At 43.2% G+C, this 22,430-nt stretch overlaps 1 protein-coding gene across 1 annotated transcript; it reads right to left on the bottom strand.

Annotated features, from left to right (window-relative positions):
* Positions 1-14: 14 nt before the first annotated feature.
* COPG2 (COPI coat complex subunit gamma 2) lies at positions 15-21,500 on the bottom strand. The gene is made up of 24 exons (XM_063323744.1): positions 21,396-21,500; positions 19,828-19,880; positions 19,003-19,083; positions 18,068-18,139; positions 16,870-16,949; positions 15,956-16,031; positions 15,422-15,514; positions 14,198-14,284; positions 12,984-13,141; positions 12,163-12,296; positions 11,374-11,441; positions 10,567-10,755; positions 9,709-9,804; positions 9,067-9,310; positions 7,736-7,811; positions 6,542-6,645; positions 5,533-5,658; positions 4,789-4,851; positions 4,529-4,668; positions 3,997-4,168; positions 2,900-2,997; positions 2,054-2,192; positions 1,575-1,673; positions 15-539 (listed from the first exon to the last, which is right to left on the bottom strand). Exons 1-24 carry the CDS (start codon positions 21,430-21,432, stop codon positions 409-411), a joined length of 2,616 nt encoding a protein of 871 aa, XP_063179814.1. The 5' UTR covers positions 21,433-21,500; the 3' UTR covers positions 15-408.
* Between the last annotated feature and the right edge of the window lie 930 nt (positions 21,501-22,430).

The raw sequence follows: 22,430 nt of genomic DNA, 5'->3' as shown, positions 1-22,430 counted from the left end.
TGAAGCAGACAGAATTAGAACAAGAAATTTCTATTTTATTAACAGTAATTCATATGAATTCCACCACTTGGACCAGTGTTTATTTTCTGTTAATAAAAATCAGTTTTGACAAAAGTCTTGATTCCATTTTCTTACCACCTGCATCTTTTATCTTCCCTGCTCTACTACAAGTGGCCAGAGATGCAATAAGTTAGACGGGAATGTGTAAGTGACAACGAGGAAAGGGACACGAGAAAGGCTCAGTACCAGCCAGCCACTATTGCCACTACTGTAACATCATACAAAATATTTACCAAATTGAGGAATAAAAACTACATGCAGAAGGACAGACAGGCTGCTTGATACCCGGTAAATACCCAACCGGTGCTTGCAAAGGAGTTTTCCACCGCAGCTGATGTGCTGTAACGCTCAGCCTACAGAAGCCAGGATGACATCTACGGGCGTTTCTTCTTTGCTCCTAACTGTCACCTGCATGGTCACACCATCTCCGAGCGCAAGCCTGGACCTTACCAGCACATCGCAGCCACCTCTGTATACACCTGAGGACAAAGCAACATTTGAGCCATTACCGTGAGAGAGGCTCAGTGACCTAGTCCTAGCCCAGGAGCCAACAACCCGGTGAGTACAAGACAGATTCACTCTATGGCCAGTTGCAGAGAGGGAGAAAATGACAAAAAAAAAATACCAAGCCCCCCAAATCCCCTAAGCTCTTGAGGTCAAGACTGAAGATTATAGATATTGTCTTAATTAAACAGTCAGCAAGTGCTGCTGGAGGGTGAGGCTGAGTTAAAGAGGCAGAAACCAGAAAATGGGCAGCTGAAGCTCACTTCCAGTTTGAGAAGGCAACGCGTATTATAATTCTGCCATGAAGGCACAGTCCGTTGGCTCAGCGCCCCTGCCATTAAGGGAGTAATAGTCCTATGCTTTTACTAGACTGCAAGCGGCGCTCCTAGAGGCAATTCAGAGTGTGGGACGAGCCATCTCCAGTCCCACTTCAACACCGCTATGCAGACAGACCTGGAGTTACCGATTCTTCCCCCTGAAATAAACCGAGATCCAACTCTTCTGTCTGACCGCTGTGCGCCATGTTCATTGCGGTTTTGCTTTAACAACGGCAAGGAAGTTTTGTAGGGCACTTCCAGGGATTGCCCAGAACTGTGAGCCTGGAGCACAGTCACCAAACAAGAAGTTACAGGTCCTGCAGGCCACTTCAGGATCTGTCTGTAGTGACAGGCACTCGAAACCAAGATGGTCCTAGGAACCCCCTTTCGAGGTAAAAAGCTGTCAAGGAATTTAGTGAATGAAGAACTTCCAGAGCAGACACTTCAAAGGATTCACTGCTGCTCCCATAGGTAGAATATCTCCATTCTGAGAGACACAGAGCCTCGCCTGAGTACACCCAAAACAGCAGGCTCCAAATTAGCATCAGCTGCATTCAACTCACTGGTTCACTTCAGCTTTCTATAGAGATAAAATTCTCTATACAAGAGCAGAATCTCCTAACCCATTTCCCTTCATTTAGCAAAAATCTACGGGGACATGGAAACATTGAGTTCAAAGGCATGAATACTTACCAGCTAAGTAGAGCGTGTGAGAATTTTTGTTCTCTGGCACTTTATCTGATCTCTCACAGGGCTGCATGCCCAAGAACTTGATGATGTTATTGACAGCTTCTGCATTCAGAGATTGAAGAAGAAAATTACCTCCAGGTTGGTGTGAGAACTAGTTTGCAATTAAAGAGCATTCTCTAAGCAGCCACACGGCTTAGCCATTTCCAGTCATTATCTTGGTTGCAGCCCCACCAACACGCCTACTTTGCCAGGTCCTTTCTGCTGTTTTAACAGCCTAGGACCACAGCCCTCCTCACAACCTGCCTCAAGCACTGCCAAACTTCCACTCACTATTATCCCAACATTGCAACGCAAAGCTGGGACCTGTCACGTGGGAAGGCACCAAATATCTCCTTCCTACCACACTAAATATATCCCCAGCATGGCGGGATTCACCAGGATTACTGTGTGGGTCACCAATAAACAAGGAGCGATCATCTCACCGTCAAGGGTTTTAATGGAACTAAGTGCAAAGGTTTCTTCTTTCTCAAAGTCATCTCCCACTTCTTCCCACGCAGCTGCAAAGTTAGGCTTTAAAACCTTCTGAATGTGATCAGACACGGTCACCTCCAAATCTTCCAGCTGACAGAAAAGCAAGGGAGATTTTCAGCTGCAAGTTACAGAAACGATCCTAATCTTAGAAAGGGAAAGAAAGACAAAGAGAGACAGCAGCATTTTGCCAAGACAACTCTGGCACGCCTGGCTTTAATTTCAGGAGAAGCACATAATAACAGTATCTAAAAAGCAGAGAGGAAAAATAGTATTTATGGTGGCCATCCGTAAAGCTTAAAAACATTGATGTAAAACCATCAGTGATACCAGAAGAGAGCAGAAAATGGGGAAATTGGTTTGTGAGTCAAAGCCCATTCTATCCCTTTCTGGGCATCTGAGGAGAGAGACTTTCTCAGAATCCAGAATGAGCCCTTACATCCTCCAAGCCCAGAAGACGGGCACTTTCCTGAGATCTGACGCAATAAACAGAACTGCAAATGCTTGGTGCGGAAAGATTGGGTTACAGTTCTGAAAAGAGACAATGGAAGTTCTTTCCTTCCTCTCTGTCCTCACAAACCCTATCTTCATAACGCAATAAAGCTAAAATAACTTTTGGCAGAGGCAAGGTTTTGGGGAAGGATCCAAAAATTACAAGCTATAGTATTTTGGAAGTGGTGTTTCAGGCAGGCCTGCCGTTCTCACCTACTGGCTTTAGATCCAGCCGGAAACTGTCAACTCAATGGCCGTGTGTATTCAGAACTGGTGACAAGGAAAAACAAAAGCAGTCCTGAACTTACCACATATTCATCGTCATAGCCATCTTCTTCTGGCACACCTGTGTTTGGGTCACAGTCTCGAACAGTGAACTTCATTGTGCAACTGAAAGTACAAGCAACTGGGGAGAAGAAGAAAAGCCCGTATAGGTTAGTGGTCCAGTTTCTTCTGCCTGAGCCCTCGCTTCTAATAAAGGGACTGGAATGAACGTGCATTAGCTTTGCCAAAGAAAATACGTCGTACGCAGAGCATTTTTCAACTTCACATAAAAGTTCCCCCCCTGCCCTGACTCTAAGATGAAGGCCAAAAGAGGATTTCAGGGGAGGAGTACGCCAGGGCCACAGGGTAACACGGCCAGGTGCACTGACTCAGTGCTGCAGGGAGATCCGCTCGGCATTGGTTACCAGCAGAAACTCTGCAAGGGTTTATGACAAGTGGATTATGATCCAAAACCACAGTTCAAGGAATTCAGACTCGTTCTAATCTTCTCTGGTATTTAAGTGATAACCGAGAAATCTACCCCACTGATGAGGTGAGTCATGTTAAACCAATTGCAAATCAGGTGGAGTTTCTTCTAAGTGTGAAGAATAAAAACGAGAAAGGGAAATTTAATGGCCAAGAAAAATCTCTCATTCCTAAATTTCATAGTCATTTCTAATTCGCTAACAAGATGAAAAATTGCATTAGCCAGATATGTGGAGGAGCAAACTACCAATTTTTTTTCCTACTTATATTGTCCTTTTACCAATTCTGTTCCTGACTACTACTAACCACCATCCATTTTTTCAAGGGTGCTCCTTTCATTGACTCAAGATAATAAATTCATTTTCCTTTATTACCTACACGCTCTCCAGCCATCTTAAATATCCCATTTTTACTCATCCAATACCACTAATTAGTTAAAAAGTCTGTATACTATTTGTATAAAAAGTGCGTATCGTATTTTGCACAGACACAGGTTCTACATAAAGACCAGCACCTGCGACACATGAGAAAGAAACAGTACTAGAACCTCAGCATGCACTTGCCAAATGCCGCAACATAAACATTTTATTATCTGTTCTACAAAACATTCATTTGAGGGATTTGTCGTGCAGAACTACTCCCTCCCAGTGCATACCTGCAGTGGGGTCATCCTGGGGAATCTGGACAAGGGTGTAACACATGCCCGGCTGGTTGTAAGCCAGGCTGGGCGCTGGGATGCAACAGATCACATCGTAAGCGTCCGACGGCTCCATTTGCACAGTGATTCTCTCTAACAGCTGATCATTTAATGTGTTTGTGCAATCAAACTGCAGAAGAATAAATTGAAAAGGACTTGAGCAGAGAAGAAACATTTCTAATCAAGGATTTTTCTTCCCCAAGTCAGCTACAATACTCCAGAGTATACATCCCACATTTTTGATCAAGCCTGTCATTCTCACTGAACAGCTTTTCTCTCCAATTTTACTAGAATTCTTTAACAGGTGGGGTCATAACCCCCACCCTTTTTCAATTGTTGAGCACACACCTTCTTAACTCTACCTTGCAACTCCATAGGAGAGAAGCCGTCCTCTCCAGGGCACAGCAACCACACTGTTCATGCTACACACAGGCATCACTAAGGGCCAACTCCTACTGCACCCTGGCAAAAGCGCGTTAACTTCTCTTACCTGGAAAACGATGTGATTTGTGAACACGTGTTTAATACAACGAACAAAATACTCTGTTTCTGCTTCTGTGAGCTGCACTGGTTCTGAAGACTTGAATAACGGACCCAAGCTCTTAAACTCTGGAATGGCTGCCAGTTGTTCTTCACAGAAAGGAAAGAGAGATGACAGACACTTAGCGATAGGCTCGTTCATCCCTGCCTGACCTGCGGCGATCCTCCCAACGCTTCAAGCGCTGGAGACCCACTGATCTTCTCTCATACCTTGGAATATATCCTGACGTGAAGGAGCAACTTTCTCAGGCTTGCTGGTCACTAGGGCAATCTCTGTGAAGAAAAAAGCAAAGACGCGGTACTGTCAATTACACTGCGGAGGAGTTCTGAATGCCTTTATATTGCCACTAAAAAATTCATTAGCCTGTAGCGTTTCACACATTCTTCTGCAAGCCATTACCAGCCTGGTTCCTCACACACACCCCAAAATATTTTTTTCTGCTAGGCAATGTTGAATTGTAAGAAGAGATGTTTGAGTAATGATGAAGAAATCACACTTTTGTCCAGAACAGCCAGAAAAAAAAAGCTGAAAGAAGAAGGGAGAAAAAAAACACCAAACTTTTTCTTAAAAAGTTGTGCAAGATTATGGCAGAAAGCCAGTGAAGTGACTAAGTGCTTCTGGATTGTACTTTTTTCAACCGTCTACGAACCAATAAATCCTGATGATGTACAAACTTCTCTCTGACAACAAGGTTAGGAGAACAAATAATGGCATTCTTGCCAACCCACATTCCTTCGGAAGAGGCGCTGTTTTCCTTTATCTGTGAGGACCAGGCTGACCCGCTTCTGCAAAGCTAGTGACACTGCAACCTTTCCAGCATTTGGCAGAACCACCTCTGGTCTTGGCCTGACCCTACTAGGACAGCAGCCAGTTTGCAGACATCAAATACCATTACGCAACCTGAATGCTTACAGCTTTGCCTACAGCCTATTTAAATGAAGCCTCAGCGCTACCTGCTTTCTGCTCAAAGATTGGTGCAGTAGCCAGTGGAACTGTTTTCATATCAAAAGGTTTGTCAGAAGGCTCCAGCGTATATTGGTGCAAGGCTTTCTCCATCCCAGGAACAGAGACGGTCAGCCCTGCAAAGCAGAGGGACAGGCAGAAAATGTCAGTTTTAACAGCAGGAACTGTCAGAGGCCTACAGGAGCCACGATCCAGGGTTCACAAGTGAACAGCATGAATTCTGAATTGCCCACTGCACCAAAAGCAACAAGATGCCAGAGTCTGAAAACTTCTGTCTCCGTTACCTTCCTTCTTGAGATATAAACATGGAAGACTATTTAAAGAGCTCTTTCCTGTAGCCGTTGGCTCAGGTTGCAGAGAAAAACTCTCGAGGAATCTAGAGTTTGCAGCTAGACAGATATGATTTGGACTTTGGCTAATGAAAAACCGGTACAAGCACTTTCTTTTCTCAGTAAAGACAAAATACACGTTAAGTACTTCAAGATACTGGATAGATAAAAAAACTGCTCTGCAGATGACACAGAAAGTTTCCATTCCAGAGGGTACTGGAGTTTAAACAGTTCACTCTAGAAAAGTCATCTTGCAATAGTCTTTAATATATTACTCTGCTTGCATGAACTTTCAACTACAGACCATAAAACATTTTTATAACCAACCTTGGCAACAAGATGTGTCATCCTCATTTTGTAACGGAGAAGATGGAGCAAAGGTTAAGAAACTTGCCCCAAGCGAAGGAAGAGGCAATGATGAAAAAAGCTCAGCCCATACTCCTGCTCCATTTCCTAGACAATCCTTCCCCTATTTTGCAAATTCTGCCATTCTTAGTTAACGCAAGTTTTCACAGGAAAGTGCTAGGGCCAGAAAAAACCCACAGTTCTGTCCTTTTGAGTTGTTCGGACCTAAGTTATGTTACAGCAAATTATTCTTACAGCAACAAAGCTCACCCGTAATACAGAATGTGAAACAACAGCTCAGATTTCTTTCCCTTCTATCACTGACCGTTAAAAATATAGGCAGCATTCAGTGCTATCTGTCTCTGTTGCAGCACGTTCAAGTAAAACGTTGCTCTGTCCCGAACTTCATCATCACTGTCCATCATGCACCTGTTTTGGGGAACAAGAGGACAGCGGTCAGCCAGCTCAGGACACCACACGGACTCGATCCTGCAAGGACAGTCTGAACTCTCTCAATGGATATGCAGACTAGGGAAAAAAAAAAAAAGTGTTCATACAACAGAGTAGTTGAAGTTTAACTTGAAGTTTATATGCGAGCATCACACCAGAAAACTAAGATTAAAGGAGACGTGCATGTGAATTGTTAACACCAGGCAAACTCGATAGATTATAAAATATACACCCGCATTTTATGGCTAACAATTCTGACAGGCACCACGTGGTTGCACTTTTTTTTTTTTTTACAGCATTCTTTCACAATAGAACAAAAGCAGAAGAAATAGGTAAGATTACAAAAACAAATGTTAAAGTTGCTTTCTATTTCAGATTGGAAAAATGGCTGTGTGCTCAAGTATTCAGCTAGTTTTTCAAATATAGCAGGTGGTTTATAAAGATTCTTTCTCTCTCCTGGCAACTTCCCTCCCTCCTCTCATTGCTCAAGTCACTTCTTGCAGCTGTCACCTACACTGAGGTTGCTTTCTGCCTGAAGCATTTCGTAATTTGAATTACCCCTCACACCACAGAAGCCAGACATGGCATGGGTTTACACTATAGTGCTATACAAATGAAGAACATGACATTTACAGTACAGACAATTTAAGGAAGCTGAACGGTCTTAACAAGACACACAAATCTGTGAGATGGGAACACCTGAGATCACTACTCATCCATATACAGAAGTTACTTACGGAAACATATTTTCTTGCTTCAAGGGATGCAAAAGATATAGACAAATACTAAACCACTGTAGATTTATTACCTGCTGAGGAATCTTCTCAGATCAGATCACTATCGCATTTTCAAGACTATGCACACCTTTTATTTGCTTATCTCCAGCAGTGCTCTCCCCTCTCCAGCCAAGAAGGAAAGAAGATAGCCATCTCCCGACTCCTCTACTGGTATGTCGTAAAAAACCCAGTGCAAGTTCTGACCTGGTCTGATCTTGCTGCTTCTGTGGAGCCAGATTGCCCAGTGTCACCAACAAGCTCAGCACACGCACAGCACAGCCATACCCACTCACCTCTGCAAAAGCACTAAGATGCTCGGAAGAAGATTCTCATTCTGGGCACCAAACTTCGCTAGCGCACTTACAGCAGCTAGAGGAGAAAACGGGGAGATGTCAGAGGTGCTCAAGCTACACGCAAACACTTCTAACAGTCACGATCCAAAGCACTGTGCATACTATGCAGTGCTTTCACTACACAGGTTTTCCCTTCCACACCATAAGCCTTTTAGCATTAAGGAAAACCTAAACTATTTCCATATTTTCAAATGGAAATACTTTTGCGTCCGGGAATAACAGAACAAGATCAGCTGAACGGCCCTGCAACTCTGTTCTGAGAGAACGCTCTATCAGCTAAGGTTAGTTCAATCTCCGTGACTTGTTCCAGTTTTTGGCTGCTCTGCCATAACCTGTAGCTCACAGCCACAGATAAATGTTTTTCCACACCCGGTGGGGATCAGGACCAGGCTGCACCCAGCAACTTTGCAAGGACTTGAAACCCCCCGCAACTACTTAGAGCTGCCTGTCCAAACTGATTTAATTTCAGCTCAGCATTGGCTTGAAGAAATTCCACACACGGAAAGAAGAGAAAGTTCTGGAAGGAAGTACAAGCTTTACGCCCTTGGTGGTTAAAAAAGAACCCATATTTTTACAACGATGAAGTTTCTATACAGCATACGCTCTCTGGGGGATGTTCTTCATGTGCTCTAGATCACAATTAGGAAGCTGTGACCAAAAGAGCCGTCACCAAAAATCAAATGCAATATGGACCAGGCTGTATGTGTGAGCTCATTTGAATTCCTCTCTCCTAGAAGTATTTAGTCTTCTAGCGTGTGGTATCCCTCCAATGCCAAGTCCCAAGTGTGAAAAGAGGCTGAACACTCTTAAAGGGTATTATAAAGGCCTTGCAGGAAGGAAGTATCAGTCTGCAACACGCTTCCAAGGAGGAATCCCTAGCTTGTGGAGGGGAGATTTCCATATAAAAAGATTATACATTTTTTTATATATATATATACACACACACACACACACACAATAACAAACAATTATGCTTCTTAGGGAAGTAGCAGCATTCCCTCCTCATGTATTACCTCTTGACTTCTGGGAGACATTCAAAGAAGGGACTAGAAGCTAATACGTTGCTTATGTTCTGCGAAGCAGGAGCACCAAGTGATGATGCTAAGATGATACGAGGAGTTTTAAACCACCTTCACAGCTGATGCAGGTAAGAGCTGGCTCTTTACAGGGCCTGTGGAGTAACCATTGCCTCCTACCCCCAAACCCAGTTTCAGACCCAAGATTTCTAGAAGAGCTGACATAAAACCATCAAGCACTTGAGCTGAACTTACCAGCCCTCACAGCCTCATTCTCCAGCACCACCCTGTTGAATATGAAGCGGATGTACTTGGACGGGGATGGAGTCCTTGGCCCCTCTTTCCCCAGCAGGTGCAGGATCTTTGTGGCCAGGACAGTATGTTCGCAGTCTTCAATGAACTCGCAGAGGTGAGCCAAGCCCGATTCCTTACTCTCAGGATTCTCCTCAATGATGCTGATTATACAGTCCACAATGGCTCGCTTGTACTCAAAGCCACCCTGGGAAAGAAAAATCAAGGACACTGAGCTGGCAGGCAGAGCTCAGACCTCGGTGCTGCTCAGTTCCCCTCACGCTTCGATTACCTCTTTTCATTGAGAAAACACAGCATTTGCACATAGAGAGAAAAGAGAAGGCGGGCTGGATAACCTAACGGGACCTTCCCAGTCCCCCCGACCCATAAAGGCACATCATAGGAACGTCTCTTTAGTTTTTGATGTACCAGCTTTAATTCATAAGCACATTTCAGACAGGCCCGACCCATGAGATAAACAAGGTCTTGGTAATCAGTCAGGTCTCTTCATTGCTGTGTACCCACTGACGTAAGACAGAAGGGACCTTTCATGCTATCTCTCAGAGCTACCGGCCAGCAACTACACAAGGAAAGTTTCAAACATACATCATCCCTGAGCATATTGGAGAGGAAGGTCATCATGACGCTGTGTTTCCGAGGGTATTTCTGGCACAAAGCACTGATAGCCTGTACTACCACCACCTGCAAAACAACAGAGAAGGACGTTAGTCATGCGCATTTATTTTTCTATGAAAAATACAGGCTTCTCACTATCTCAAGTTGTCATTTTGATAGATTAAATTCACATACAAGAAGGATACAAATCAGGTGGTGGACCCTCAGCATAAGTGATTCTAACTTCACTAGTTACATTTTTGTCATTAAAACTCTTTGCAATTTTAAATTTGTCTAATACTTATTTCCTTTTCTCATAAAAATAGGAATTCAAGACCATTGTACACTAGGGGACAATGATTTTGCAGAGACATGCTATGCTCCTCAAGGCAACTCCATGGTGTAAAAGAGATGGATACAAGTAAGCTACCATCCTTAACCGAGTTATTACGTGCGTTCACAGTGACTAAACTTGACAAATTAGGTAGAAATTTACAGTTCACACTATTTGCTAGCTACACATCAGACTGCAGTGATATAGACTCAATTGGACAGTTGAATCCCTCTTCCTCTCCAAAGAGGCAACCAGAAGGCAGTACAAAGTTTTGCAGGATACTACACGGGAGCCAGGAGTCCACCAAATGACATTTATCCTTTCTTGGAGCAGTGGGAGAAAGTGACACAGCATATTTAAGTTGGAAAGCAGAGCACTACACCTTCTGAATTTCAAGCTGGCTTTGCTCTATCAGATTAAGTCACTGAAGGATTAACAAATGGGAAAAGCTTCGTAATAACAAGAATGGGAGAAAAACCTGCAGCTGGAAAGAGCAGAGGCCTCCAATGCCACACCTTAAACTCATCTGATATTTCTGACACGAAGGAAGAGATCTGTTTCATGAGCCTGTCTACACTGCTCTCACTGCCTGTCTTCAGCAGGGTGGTGATGGCCAGGGTAGCGATACTGCGGTTGGAGTCAGTGATGAGGTTTTCCAGGTCTAGGTTGCAGGCAGTGACTGCAGATGGATGCTTCATGGCCACCTGTAAAGAACGCAATTACAAATTATATGGAAGCAATAACATCCAACAAGTCAAAGTTTTCGATGGGGAAGGATTAATGCCCATATTTTTTTTCCAAGCACTGCTCTGTTCCCCAAGGATTGCAACTAAACCTACATCATATGACTGCTGGCAGGATGCAACCAAAGCTCAGGTTCTTTTGCTTCAGTGTTGCAAATGAACTCTTCTAACTGTAAGTTACAGCGCACGGGTTTGACAGTCTCAAACCGCTTCTGTCGTGGTGTGCGGCTTTGAAGTCAGAATGCTATTTCCTTCACACACATCCTATTCACGCTTTTCACGGCATTAAGTATCTAGGACTCTGCTGCCTTACAGCTGAGAGCTCACAAGTTACCAGAATACAGCTTGTTATAGCCCTGGGGTCCAGAAATGAGAAGAGGTAGCTTGAGTACAGAAAATTTCTGTCACGCCAGGAGACACGCTTGGAGAAAAGCCAATTCTCCAACATGGAGTATTTCCAAATACAGTAATCACATGAGCAGTTGCTCTACTTTAGGCAATGCATCATTAGGTACTGAAGTCTGGCTTCTTCTCATGCTCAGAGATTTATGCTAGTTTTGAGGTTTTGGAAGCACTCACTTTATTAAGGGTCCGTACAGCTGCGTATCTCAACACAGGTTTGGGAGAACTACAGAAGAGCTGCAGCACTGAAAATAAATAATTAAAACAAAAACCATAATCAAGAGAAGTAACTCACAAGAAAGTGTTGCACAGTAGAGAGTGTTTAACAAAAAATGTCTCCCAACTCTAGGCATGAGTAATGTCTGGAGAGCAGAAGGTGAGAGCCCTCACAAGCATACCAGATGAGGAAAGGGAAATTGCCTCGTGCCAGCACTTTGATACTGAGACGTGCAAACAGTTTAGTCAGAATTCACCATGGCAGAAAATCAGACACGGCCTCTTTCAAAGAGAGACAGTAGAGAGGAAAGTCAAAGGTATTTACATTCAACTACATGCTGCTAAGTGCTCATGCAGCTCTATTCATAATTTACGACTAGCTTCACAAGCAAGTTAAAAATAACCTCCTGTTTTTCATCTTATATCAATAATACGTGGTTTGTGTAGTTGTCTGTGGCACATCCGTGCTATCGAGTCCTCCTCTACCTTCCCTCCCTCCCACCCCAACTTCCCACAGCTGGAAAAAGGCAACCATCACCCTGTGCTACCTCTAGAATCCATTCTCTACATCTTTGGATGAAGTGGGAAAATGGGATCAAGATGTTTCTCATCCACAAGCCCTCTAACTTGGGGACAATCAGAAAATGCAGGGTTTGAGTCCAGTATTTTAGTTATGCTGTACTGTTTCTGATGTGCTTTACCATCCTTTCTTTCAGCTGCATCAGTGGTACAAAGGATTCTATGACCAACCTGAAACAGCCGGTGCCAGCTCCCTGGCTGTGCAGTTTGGGAGATGGATGATTGCAGAAGCAGCTTCGTAAATAACCATTTCGTGCTTATTCCGCAGACAGCTCTCAATGAAGTCAAACAGTGGACTCTCATGGCTACGAACAGAAGACATTTCACAGCATGACGCTGAATTACGTACAAACCACTAATACCACATTTGTGAGAACTTGACAGAAAGCACAGCTAATGCACACGCTTTCATGTTTCCTACACTGCCGTATTGCTCAACTCATACTTGAGCTCTAAGATTTCTATTTACTGTTATTCTAATCATCTTTACATTATCTTCTTCAAGCTAGAAATGCTGCACTCCAGAAATACATACTTTATTAATCACACACCACTAACAAAAATTTCCACTGATAAAAGAATTTCATCAGGAGGTGAATTTCTCAGGTAACTATATCCTCCTTTGCTAGTTCAAGATCAGAATAAGACAGATCCTTTTATTTATATCCCCACAACATAGGTAGATCCTTATTGCATTTGAAATGCATCTAACCAGACAAAGTACAAAACCTCTCCAGAGATTATTCTGCAGTTTTAATCCTACTCTCAGCTAAATTTTGGTAGTACAGTATCAAAATAAAAACCCAAACCCCACCACATGTACTCACAGTCAGCTCAGTCTAGCATTCTACTTCTACCTGCATTTTATTTTTAACACTACAGTCCTCTAGGTCTGTGTAGATTTCCATAAACTTTAAAACAAGCTAAATTCCTAAATACTGTTTACCTCAAACAATAATTAGTTTGGTAATTCACATGTGCCTTTCACTCACCCCTCTTCAGATTCCTTCAAGAGTTTGCTTGCAATTCGGATCAGCATACAGTACGCAAACTGGGATTTCAGCCCAGATTTAGTGAACTTATTCAGCATCTTGGAAACCGCAAGGCGATCGTTTTTTCTAAGGTGATACAGCAGCCCCAGAGCATGGTACTAGGAAATCAGAAACAAGAGATATGCAGGTATTGAATACACACCGCAGATGGAAAAGTCAGATGGTAAGACATAAAGAGGGCTAATAATAATACCTTCTAACCTCAAATGATCCAAGTTTCCTGACAAGTTAGAAAGATCTACAGTATTTCCTTCCCCTTCCTGTCCACCACAGGACAGCCTCAACTTATTTCTGAAGACCAAAAGAGCCATGAAATTAGTTTACTCCCTTTTCTCCCCATTAATAGTCAGAACTTCAAAGGCTTCACCTTACTAAATTATACTGCGCAATAGCACTTGCATTTCTAGTACACTCAACATCCAGGATATACCAAGGCCTTTAAATGACAGCTGACCCTACAAAAATCCTCGAGGCATTTACGGTAAAAGTACAAAAGAACATTTCTAGTTGCTTGCCAAGTTGTTTTGTTTTTGGCTTTTTTTTTTGACGTAAGACCGATTCAAAGTAAGGCTTAATGCAGTTGCAAACTGGGCAAGAACAAACCCGATTTTACAGATTTGTTTCTGATCATTAGTCTGTAATGCTGGTTGAACATAGAGAACCCTTTCATTTCCACAGCTCTCCGGAATAATTGCGTAAAGATTTTGCTGATATGCAAATATGCTGTATTCGGGCTAATCTCTGTGGTGCTGTAGGGCATATTTTCTGAAGGACAAGACGAGAGATGCTGGTGTTCCGGGAGATAACGAGATAATTTCTTGAGCTTTTTGAAAACTCAGATTCAAAGCCCTTCTGCAGCAACTACTGTGAAACAGTCAGTGGCATCCCATCTATCAGAAGGTTAGCAGGGAAAGGCTAGAGGACTGCACTAAAGAGCCAACTCTTAATTAAGAATCTTGCACTGGGATCATGGAGAAACTTGAGATTTTTTGAAACAGTCAAGTTGTTTCCCTCAAGGCACAATTCTTGTTTTTAAAATAAGGGGAAAAAGGAAAATCAAGTTACTTTTTCTAAGGTTATCTTAAGAACTCACAGAATACTGTTAAAACTGTCGTGCGTTTACAGTTTCCTGGGGCAACCACCCTCAAACATACCTGCACCATGACGTTGTCACTAGAAGCTGCTTCTTGAGCTTCATTGATCCACCGTTTGACTACATCATAACTGATCTTCATCATGTGCTGGAAGAAACCACAAATTGAGACTGCAGACAAGCTAATGTTAGAAGCACAGTGAAGTACCATGAGCTTTGTTTTCAGTTTTTAAGTTTAAAGAGTTTGAGACAATCTAGGGCTTTGTTGCATGCTACAGGTAACAAAGAATAACTCCCAAATACATCGTTTGTATGGATGTACATGTTTCAATAAAGAGAAAAAGTAACTTCGAGAATTTTTGTTTATGTTCAAACAGGACAGAAGACAATGCTAGGACATTTCACCTGCCTGCGGTTAGTCCAGCAGGAAGACTTCAGTATTAATATAGCTTTGTTTGCACCCTCAGGGTCTACTCGACCTCATCAGCTGGAGCTCTTACCTCCTCCTCTGCCTTCTTGATTTACCAATGCAGCCAGACTCTTTATCCTCTACACCTATAAACCACTGTTTTTCTTACATCTCAGTCTCAGACTACCATGCTTTCACTTGTGTTCTCCTCTTTAATAAAAATATTAACCTAACGAGATCTTTTCCAGCCTTTTCTCCTAAACAAGGGTGAGAAAAACAGTGAACTACTTCATCTTGCCCTCCTACTACATATTAGCAAAAATAATCTTGAATTGCAGTCTTATCAGGGCAGCAATTTCATGGATTTGTTTTTTGCAGAGCACAAAGCAGACTGCTTTTATTGCCTGTTACAGAACTCATACACTCTTTTGCAGTTTTCACTACTAGTTCTTCCACAGACCAGAACAGTTGTTTCTACCTACGCTCACCAAATTGATAAGCACTTTTACGGTCAATAGTGTGCTTGACTTTTCAAAACAGACAAGGCCCCTCCCCAGGGAAATTAATGTTCTACTCTAACCGCATAGAGAGATGACTGAGCATTTTGCACTTAAAGTTATTACAACTGTTGTACTCTAAAGCAAGAGAATGTTAAGGAGGGAGTTTGTGAAGATAGAGTCCACTTGAGACAAAGGAAACTCCATTGCTACTATTTTTTGTTTATTTTCCGCTGAGGAGATGAAAAAGAGTCATATCAAAGGAAAAGGGAATGAAGGAAGAACAAAACAAAGACCAGGCAGAGCTACACATGCAGCAGACTACCCTTCCCAGCCACACACAATGCACAGATTTACAATAATTTACTGCTTTACTTACTAAGGAAGACACCAGAGCAGAACTAGACACGCTGGGGACTTTGTCCACAATGGCTTGCTTCATGTATCTCTCAATGGCTTGTAACATCGTCCCCTATGAAAGGGAAAAAGAAAAGTGTTGATACTTTTGAGGCAGAGCATAAAAGCAGTATAAGGCAAAAATATATGCGCAGTGTTATTCAAAAGGCCCTCAAAAAAATATCTCAAACTAATTCTGAAAACGCATAGTTCTGCAAGGGAGATGCGATTATCAGCTGCTCAGTCCTGAAGGTTCAGTGACATTATCAAAGCCTCCAGCAAAGCAAGCTCAGATCAGAAACCAGAGCCCTAAAGCTCCTGCCTTCTAATCCCATGCTCACAGTGCTACAGCTCCACAGTGTTCAGAGTTTCTCATATCTGCAGAGGGCTTCAGAACAGTCCTCCCTAAAGCAGCAGTTCCATTACCGCTACAAGAATACACCCTGCGAGACAGCAGCTTTTCTATTTTAAATACGCTCATCATCTCTTCCGCAACAGTGATGTGATTTGTACTTACATCAGTGATCCTGCAGAGCGCTCTGATGGCCGGGCCTCTGTACACATCTTCCTTCCCTGTCATGTCTTTGGTCAAACTAAAACAATCAAAGACACCCTGTGAACACTTCTTTAATATCTCGATGTCTTGGTCCTTTTGTGACATTCACTTCATCTCATTTAGCTGTTTTTCCAGCTGTTACCTCATAACTGCTAAGCTCTAGTACTGTCTAGAAATCACTTAATAATTAGCTATTTGAAAATCATTAACATCAGATTCTGTGAAAATACAGAACATTACAAAATGCACAGTCCATAAGATTGCTTTGCCGTAGGCCTGGTTTATTTAGCTCAGCCATTCTTCTTCTTAGTGTTGCTCTTCTTTCTACTACATGAAATTTTGGTTTAGGTAATAGCAAAGTTTAGTTTGCTGAACCGCTTTAAACAAATATAAAATAAAACAATTGCTTAGCACATGCAACACGTGCAATTTTTGCTCTCACAATGACTGTAACGTCTATTCTGTAGTCAAAAAAAATGATAGTTCAGTTGGTGGATGAATTGAGCTTTGCTCTGCTTTTCCCCTAACTGCTCTGCCAGCAAAATGAAATGGAAGTCACAGCCTAAGTTTTCACAAACCCACTAAGCACCAATAACTTAAAAAAGAAAAAAAAACAAACAAGAAAACAAAGTAGCAACCAATTGATCAACTGTAGGCAAGCCTCTTACTTTTTTAGAAAAGCGTAACAACATAATAGGAAGAAATTAACATTTCATATGGTGACACATACTATCTATCATGGAACAATTTCTTTTCCCTTGCTGTATCCTTTAAAAAGCATAAATACAGAAAACCACGGCAGCTAAACCAAACACATTAAAATGCAGCTACTTGTTTCAGAGCTCTGATACGGTGTTTTCTGTAGGTTCTATTACCTGCTTGTGACAATGATGACGTCCTCAGAAATATTGGCCATCTCTTTGATAGTGAGGTAACACATTCTTCTAAGGGTTTGCTGTCAAAGTGTATTGCAGAAAACCATTAAACCCAATGGCAATTATGAACAAACACCTCCTAGAAGTTTTAAAAGTTTAATAAACTTCAAAAGTTAAACAAACTTTTAAAACAGAACACTATTCCCCACATCTATAAAGTTGTAAACAAATAAGTAAAACCATGTTTGATAACTGGGTCCCAGCCTTACTCCCTGTTATCAAACAAACCAGGAGAAGAACAAGGGGTATATTATTTTGTAAAATAAGACTAAAAAAAAAATTCCATGTTAATTATGAAAGAAATGATACATCACATCTGTATACAGAAGCCTCACAATTATCAATTAAAAGCTTTAAAAACAGCTTCCTCTGATCTACGTGAAATATGCACAGAACACTGACATTTTAATTCTTTGAAAGCAAACAACATATTTACATTTTTAAAAAAAACTGCTTTCTAAACTGTGGATATGAGAAAGGTCTCAAACACTCTGTAGTTCCAAAATTTTCGTTCCACCTTTAAACAATTACACGTGCATCTCCAAAACCCTGAAGTGCCAGTTCATTTTTAACAAAAATTAGTAAGACTCATCCCATGAAGCACACTCCTCTAAGCTCTTACACTCTCTGCAAAAGAGACCAGAGAAGGACCTGACATCCCACAAAGTCCAAAGTTTAATCCAGCATTTTTAGGATGGTCTCATCCTTTGACTCCATGTTGATTCATGAATAGATCAAGTTGTTCTAGAGAACTGCAGTATTTGATCAACAGACAACTTTTAAATTCTATTTTGAATTAAGCAGATGGGGATTATTTGCAAGTGTAAGAAACAGCCATAAAATTACACTTATTTGTATCTTAAGGTTTTCTGACATTATCCACATTCTTTACAACAGTAATTCAACTTGGAAAAAAACCCCACCACCTTGTTTTTGGTGCAAAAGTAATCGTACGTTATTATTCAATCATTTGTTTCCAAACCATGAATTGCCTTCAGCAAGTACTTTGTGTGCAGAGCTTGTTCTCTGAAGTACTTGCCTCACTCTCCTCCCACCTCCTGATATTCAACTGTTTTGCAATTAATGCAAATCCAGACAAAACCAGGGAGGCAGCAAGTGGCAAACACTAGGTACTTACATCATTAGATTGAAACAATCTGGTCATTGCAAAAAAAGCTTCTGTGGCTTCAGTGGTTCCAAAGTGTTCACCCTGAAAATAGCATAAAAGCGGCGAGAGAAAAAACACCATCACTATCTAGCCGCCTCCACCTTTCAGCCCCCACTCATAATATCTACTCACACACGAAGAATCTTTTCTCATGTGAGAAACAGTCCCTCCCTCACCTTGTGTTTCTTGGGGAATATGTGCCAAGTTTACCACTATTATCTACTTGGTTTCAATATAAATGCCATCCACAGTGGTACAGCGGTAGAATAGTTTGACGAGTAGCCTGTGTTTCCTTTTCGACATTAGTGTGTCAGCAGTTGGTTGTGTGTCCTGCTTGTTAACCAGAAGGATCCCCTTGCTTAAAAGGGGATCTACTTAAAGATGACTGGTGCCAATTAAGACTGAACAGCATAGGTCCCTCCTAACTGATCATAACTCTATGTTAAATACTGCCTGACACATGGGAAACCTGATCTATGTGGATACCTAAAGAAAATTTCCTTCCTTATCATGCTTCCAGTTTCTGCCCAAACAAGATGACACCTTTCACTTCATCACTTCTTGGCCCATGTTCTTACCTCACCTGTTATTTCTACTTTAGCTTGGCAAACACAAGCAGCTCTTTAATTGCACAGTGATTAACTGCAGAGAACACAGACCAAAGAGCAGCTCTCATTTGGCACTCAGAAAAAAGTCTTACAGGCTTCAGAGACATATAACTCGCTCACCTCAGTGGCAAAATTGGAAGGGAGAGCATAATACTATAGCATAAATGCTCAATTTTTTATCTCCTTAAACGCTACCTCCCAAGTCTGACAGGAAGAGGTATAAAACTCTCACACTGAAAGTTATCAGAAATCAGCTTCAGGAATATTCATTCTGGCTGGGAAGAAGTGGTACGTTACCTGGTTCAGCAAGTAAAGGATCTTGGTAAGGATGTGTAGGCATCTTCGTGGATTTATAGGGGTCTCATTAAAGATACGTGCCTGCAAACACAGCATAAATACTGTATTACACTGTAACGTAATAATAATAATTTCTCTTTCACCATAAAAAGTAAAGGAATTTGTTTACAACCAAGTAGCTTATAACTTTTTTCATTCTGAAAATGTGTCCCAACGAGCATATTCCTGTCATTCAGCTCATGCATGTTTAGTTTGCTGGATGGGCAGCAATCTGAACAAACGACAATGACTCAGTTTACCATCTGGAACTAGCTATACTTTAAAATAAAAGCGTAACAACTTAATTCCTTCCATAGCATCTGCAGCCCAAACACTACTAAGCCCTAGTCTGTAGGAACACCAAAAGGAAATTATTAAGCTCTTACTTATATCTCTCTGCAACTACCAAAATTATGCATTATTTAACTGCTTGTTCACCCCACCACTTGCAATCACTCCTGGAGTATTCAAAGAGAAGCAGGAATATCCATTACACAGTACAATGAACAAGCACAGGAAAACAGGCAGGCCACCTCTTCAGAACGAACACGCTGAGATCCTGCATGTCTGCATGCAAGGCAGAAGCCACATATAATCTAATTACCATACATAAACCCCTCATAAAGTAACTTCATGTACACTTAATTTATATATCCCGTGATTTTAAGTTAACTACATCAATTTAGTGATCCACATTTCCCGAGAGTCAGACTGTAAAACTTCCCTACGTTGCTCACACTTACTGATCAAAGAGTTAAACAGTTATTATACTATAATTATTCATACCTCCTGAAGCACAGCACTCTTCTCCAAATGCTGGAAAGGATTAGAGCCACTACCTGAAGAACAGAAGAGACCTCTCAGTTAGGGAAATGTGCTCTCCACAAATGCCAGTAACTAAAACCAATAGAACTGAACATGCAGGAACAGACCCTCAACTTTACAAAAATACATCAATGCTACAGTGATATTCCTCTTGGAATAAGTGATGTTCTCCATCAACAGCTTTGAATCCACTTTCTTAAGTTGCATATTCAGAAAAACAGGAAAAAAAAAAAAAGGCGGGGGAGAGCAGTTTCAACACAGCTGGAGGGTGAGGAAGAAAGTTTTTTTACTAGTAAATTTGCCTTAATACTCCCTTTACATAAAGCTATTTACTCTTTTTTTTTTTTATTATTCCCCTTATTTTTATTCCTTCAGGCACAAAAAGCACTGAAGGCATCAGGACAGAGCTGCTAATCAGGATGTGAAATAGAAATATATCAATCAACGCAGCACTAAAAGGGGCTACTCAGCAAACTCCAAAAACAGTCTGGCTGCTGCACATCACAAAACCGTTAACACTAGACTATCTCCATACTGTACCTTCTCAGCCTTTTAACAGCCCAGATCCAGCCATTGAGAGCAATTAATTTCTTGGAAATTCATTTCTCTGTCAGCAGCATACAAAAGAGACCAGCCTTCTAATCCACACACACAGTGAAAACACCTCTCAGAGCCACTGTTAGACACATAAAACCCTCGCTGCTGCTTCTGACCCTCTTCCTCCAGCAGTAATTTTTCATTTTCAGTGCGTTCATTCTTCAGTTCTCACATCCCAAGCAGAAGAAAACAGAATGAAACAAAACTCAACCCAGCCGGGCACATCTTGTGGCTCAGAAGACCTCTGAGCAGCAGCAACAGAAAATTCAAGACAGCATCAATTCCTCCAGGCAACCTGAACTTAACTTCCAGAAGATTTTATGGAGCGAAAACGTGCAAGTGATGGCTTCATCGACCACATCTGTGCCTAATGTGATGTTTTTCCCGCCCATGCCCGCCGGGTAACTGAACACAGATGTTCCTGACACAGTCCACCCCACACAGTCTGCGTGCGGGGACGACTGCCGTCCCGATACCGGGCAACGGAGCCCTGCAAGCACTGCTCCTGCTCACCTCAGCAAGGGCGGGAAGAGACCTGCCGGGCTGGGGGGCACAGGCTCCCTCCGAGTGCGGCCTCAGGGGGCCCAGGGCGCAGCCCGTGGACCGTCCCGAAGGGCCGGGGGGAGGCTCCGAGCGAAGCTGGGGCACCAGAGAGCAGGCGAAGCCTACTTCCTCAGCGGCCGTTACTCCCTTCACCCCAGCAACCGTTACACGCCCCACCCCAGCTGCCGTTACTCCCCCCCGTCCCCCGTCCCCTCACCTCAGCGGTCCTTGTCGCTCACCTCACCTCAGCGGCCGTTACCCCCCTCCCTTATCTCAGCGGCCCGTATAGGCCACGGCGCCCGTTGGTCGCCTAACGATCGCTCCCCTCGGGGCCCTGCCCGCCCCCGAGCCCGTCCCCAGCTCCCTTCCCGCCGCCGCTAGCCCCGTACCGGACTCCTCGTCCTTCTTGTCAAACTTCTTAATCATGTCGCCGCCGGTCGCCCCCCTCCCTTCGAGCTGCACCGCCGCGCGAGTGCCCTCCGGAAGGTCCACCTCCCCGCCTCAATCTCTGCCATCTCATTGGTCCGTGGCGCTGTCACTCAACCCTCCACGCACTCAGGGCCCCTGGGTGCCTTCCGTGTCTCTAAGCCACGCCCCCTCTCCCGCTGCTGAGTGGGCGGGGCTGAGACGGGCCGGAGTGAGGGCGTGTCTTAAAGGAGCCGCGCCTCCCTTTTGTGAGGGGGTACTCAGGCTTCACTGACTGACTGAGAGACAGGCAAACCATCTGAGCCCCTTGGCTAAAAAATAAACACACATTTCAGCCACCAGCTCCCTTCAGAAAGGGGAGGCGAGGCGCCTTTGCTCGAACGCTGAGGTATTTTGGAAGCAATGGCCTTGCTGCTGCACTCTGAGGAGGCCTCTGCTGCCCTCTTCCCCGCCCCTTCTAAAAATAATAAAGCTAGAAAGGAGCTGTCATAAGTTAATAACGCCTCAACAAGGTCTTTCTGAAAGATGGGGTGCAAACAGCCCCCTTCATGGTGATGATACCCATGAAAAACACCCGGAAATGATACGGATCCCCCATCGCAGCACCATTCCCCACAGCCATGGCCAACCCATGAGGTAATGGAGGCATTTATTGGGTGGTGGGTGATGCCCAGCCTCTCCGCAGCTGCTGTCCCTGCTGGAAGCTGTCATTGCCGGGCGCAGGGACGATGTGGTGGGTCTGGAGAAGGACAGAGAGGGACAAGGGCTCTGATGGGCAGGTTGCCATCTTGCCTCACGGCTGGGCTGGCAGCAGGCCTGTAAGGAAGCACGGGTGTTTCCTCAGCAAGGCGGCCCCAGCATGTGTTCGCCAGGGCCCCACGGCCAGTTTCGTTTAATATCTTTATCAAAGAGCTGGATGAGGGGATTGAGTGCAACCTCAGTCAGTTTGCATACGACGCCAAGTTGGGTGGGAGTGTTGATCTGCTTGAGGGTAGGAA

The sequence above is a fragment of the Chroicocephalus ridibundus genome, chromosome 1 (genome assembly GCF_963924245.1).
Source record: "Chroicocephalus ridibundus chromosome 1, bChrRid1.1, whole genome shotgun sequence".
NCBI lineage: Eukaryota > Metazoa > Chordata > Aves > Charadriiformes > Laridae > Chroicocephalus > Chroicocephalus ridibundus.
This window is presented reverse-complemented; position numbering and strand designations above follow the sequence as displayed.

Bases quoted from the DNA above. Each gene is read 5' to 3' on its own strand.
- COPG2 (XM_063323744.1), bottom strand. From the start codon at position 21,432: ATGATTAAGAAGTTTGACAAGAAGGACGAGGAGTCCG. The intron at 18,140-19,002 runs GTAACGTACCAC...TGCTATTTTCAG, and splicing joins TCCTTTACTTGCTGAACCAG to GGTGAACACTTTGGAACCAC. The intron at 10,756-11,373 runs GTGAGTGCTTCC...CGTTCTTTACAG, and splicing joins CTGTACGGACCCTTAATAAA to GTGGCCATGAAGCATCCATC.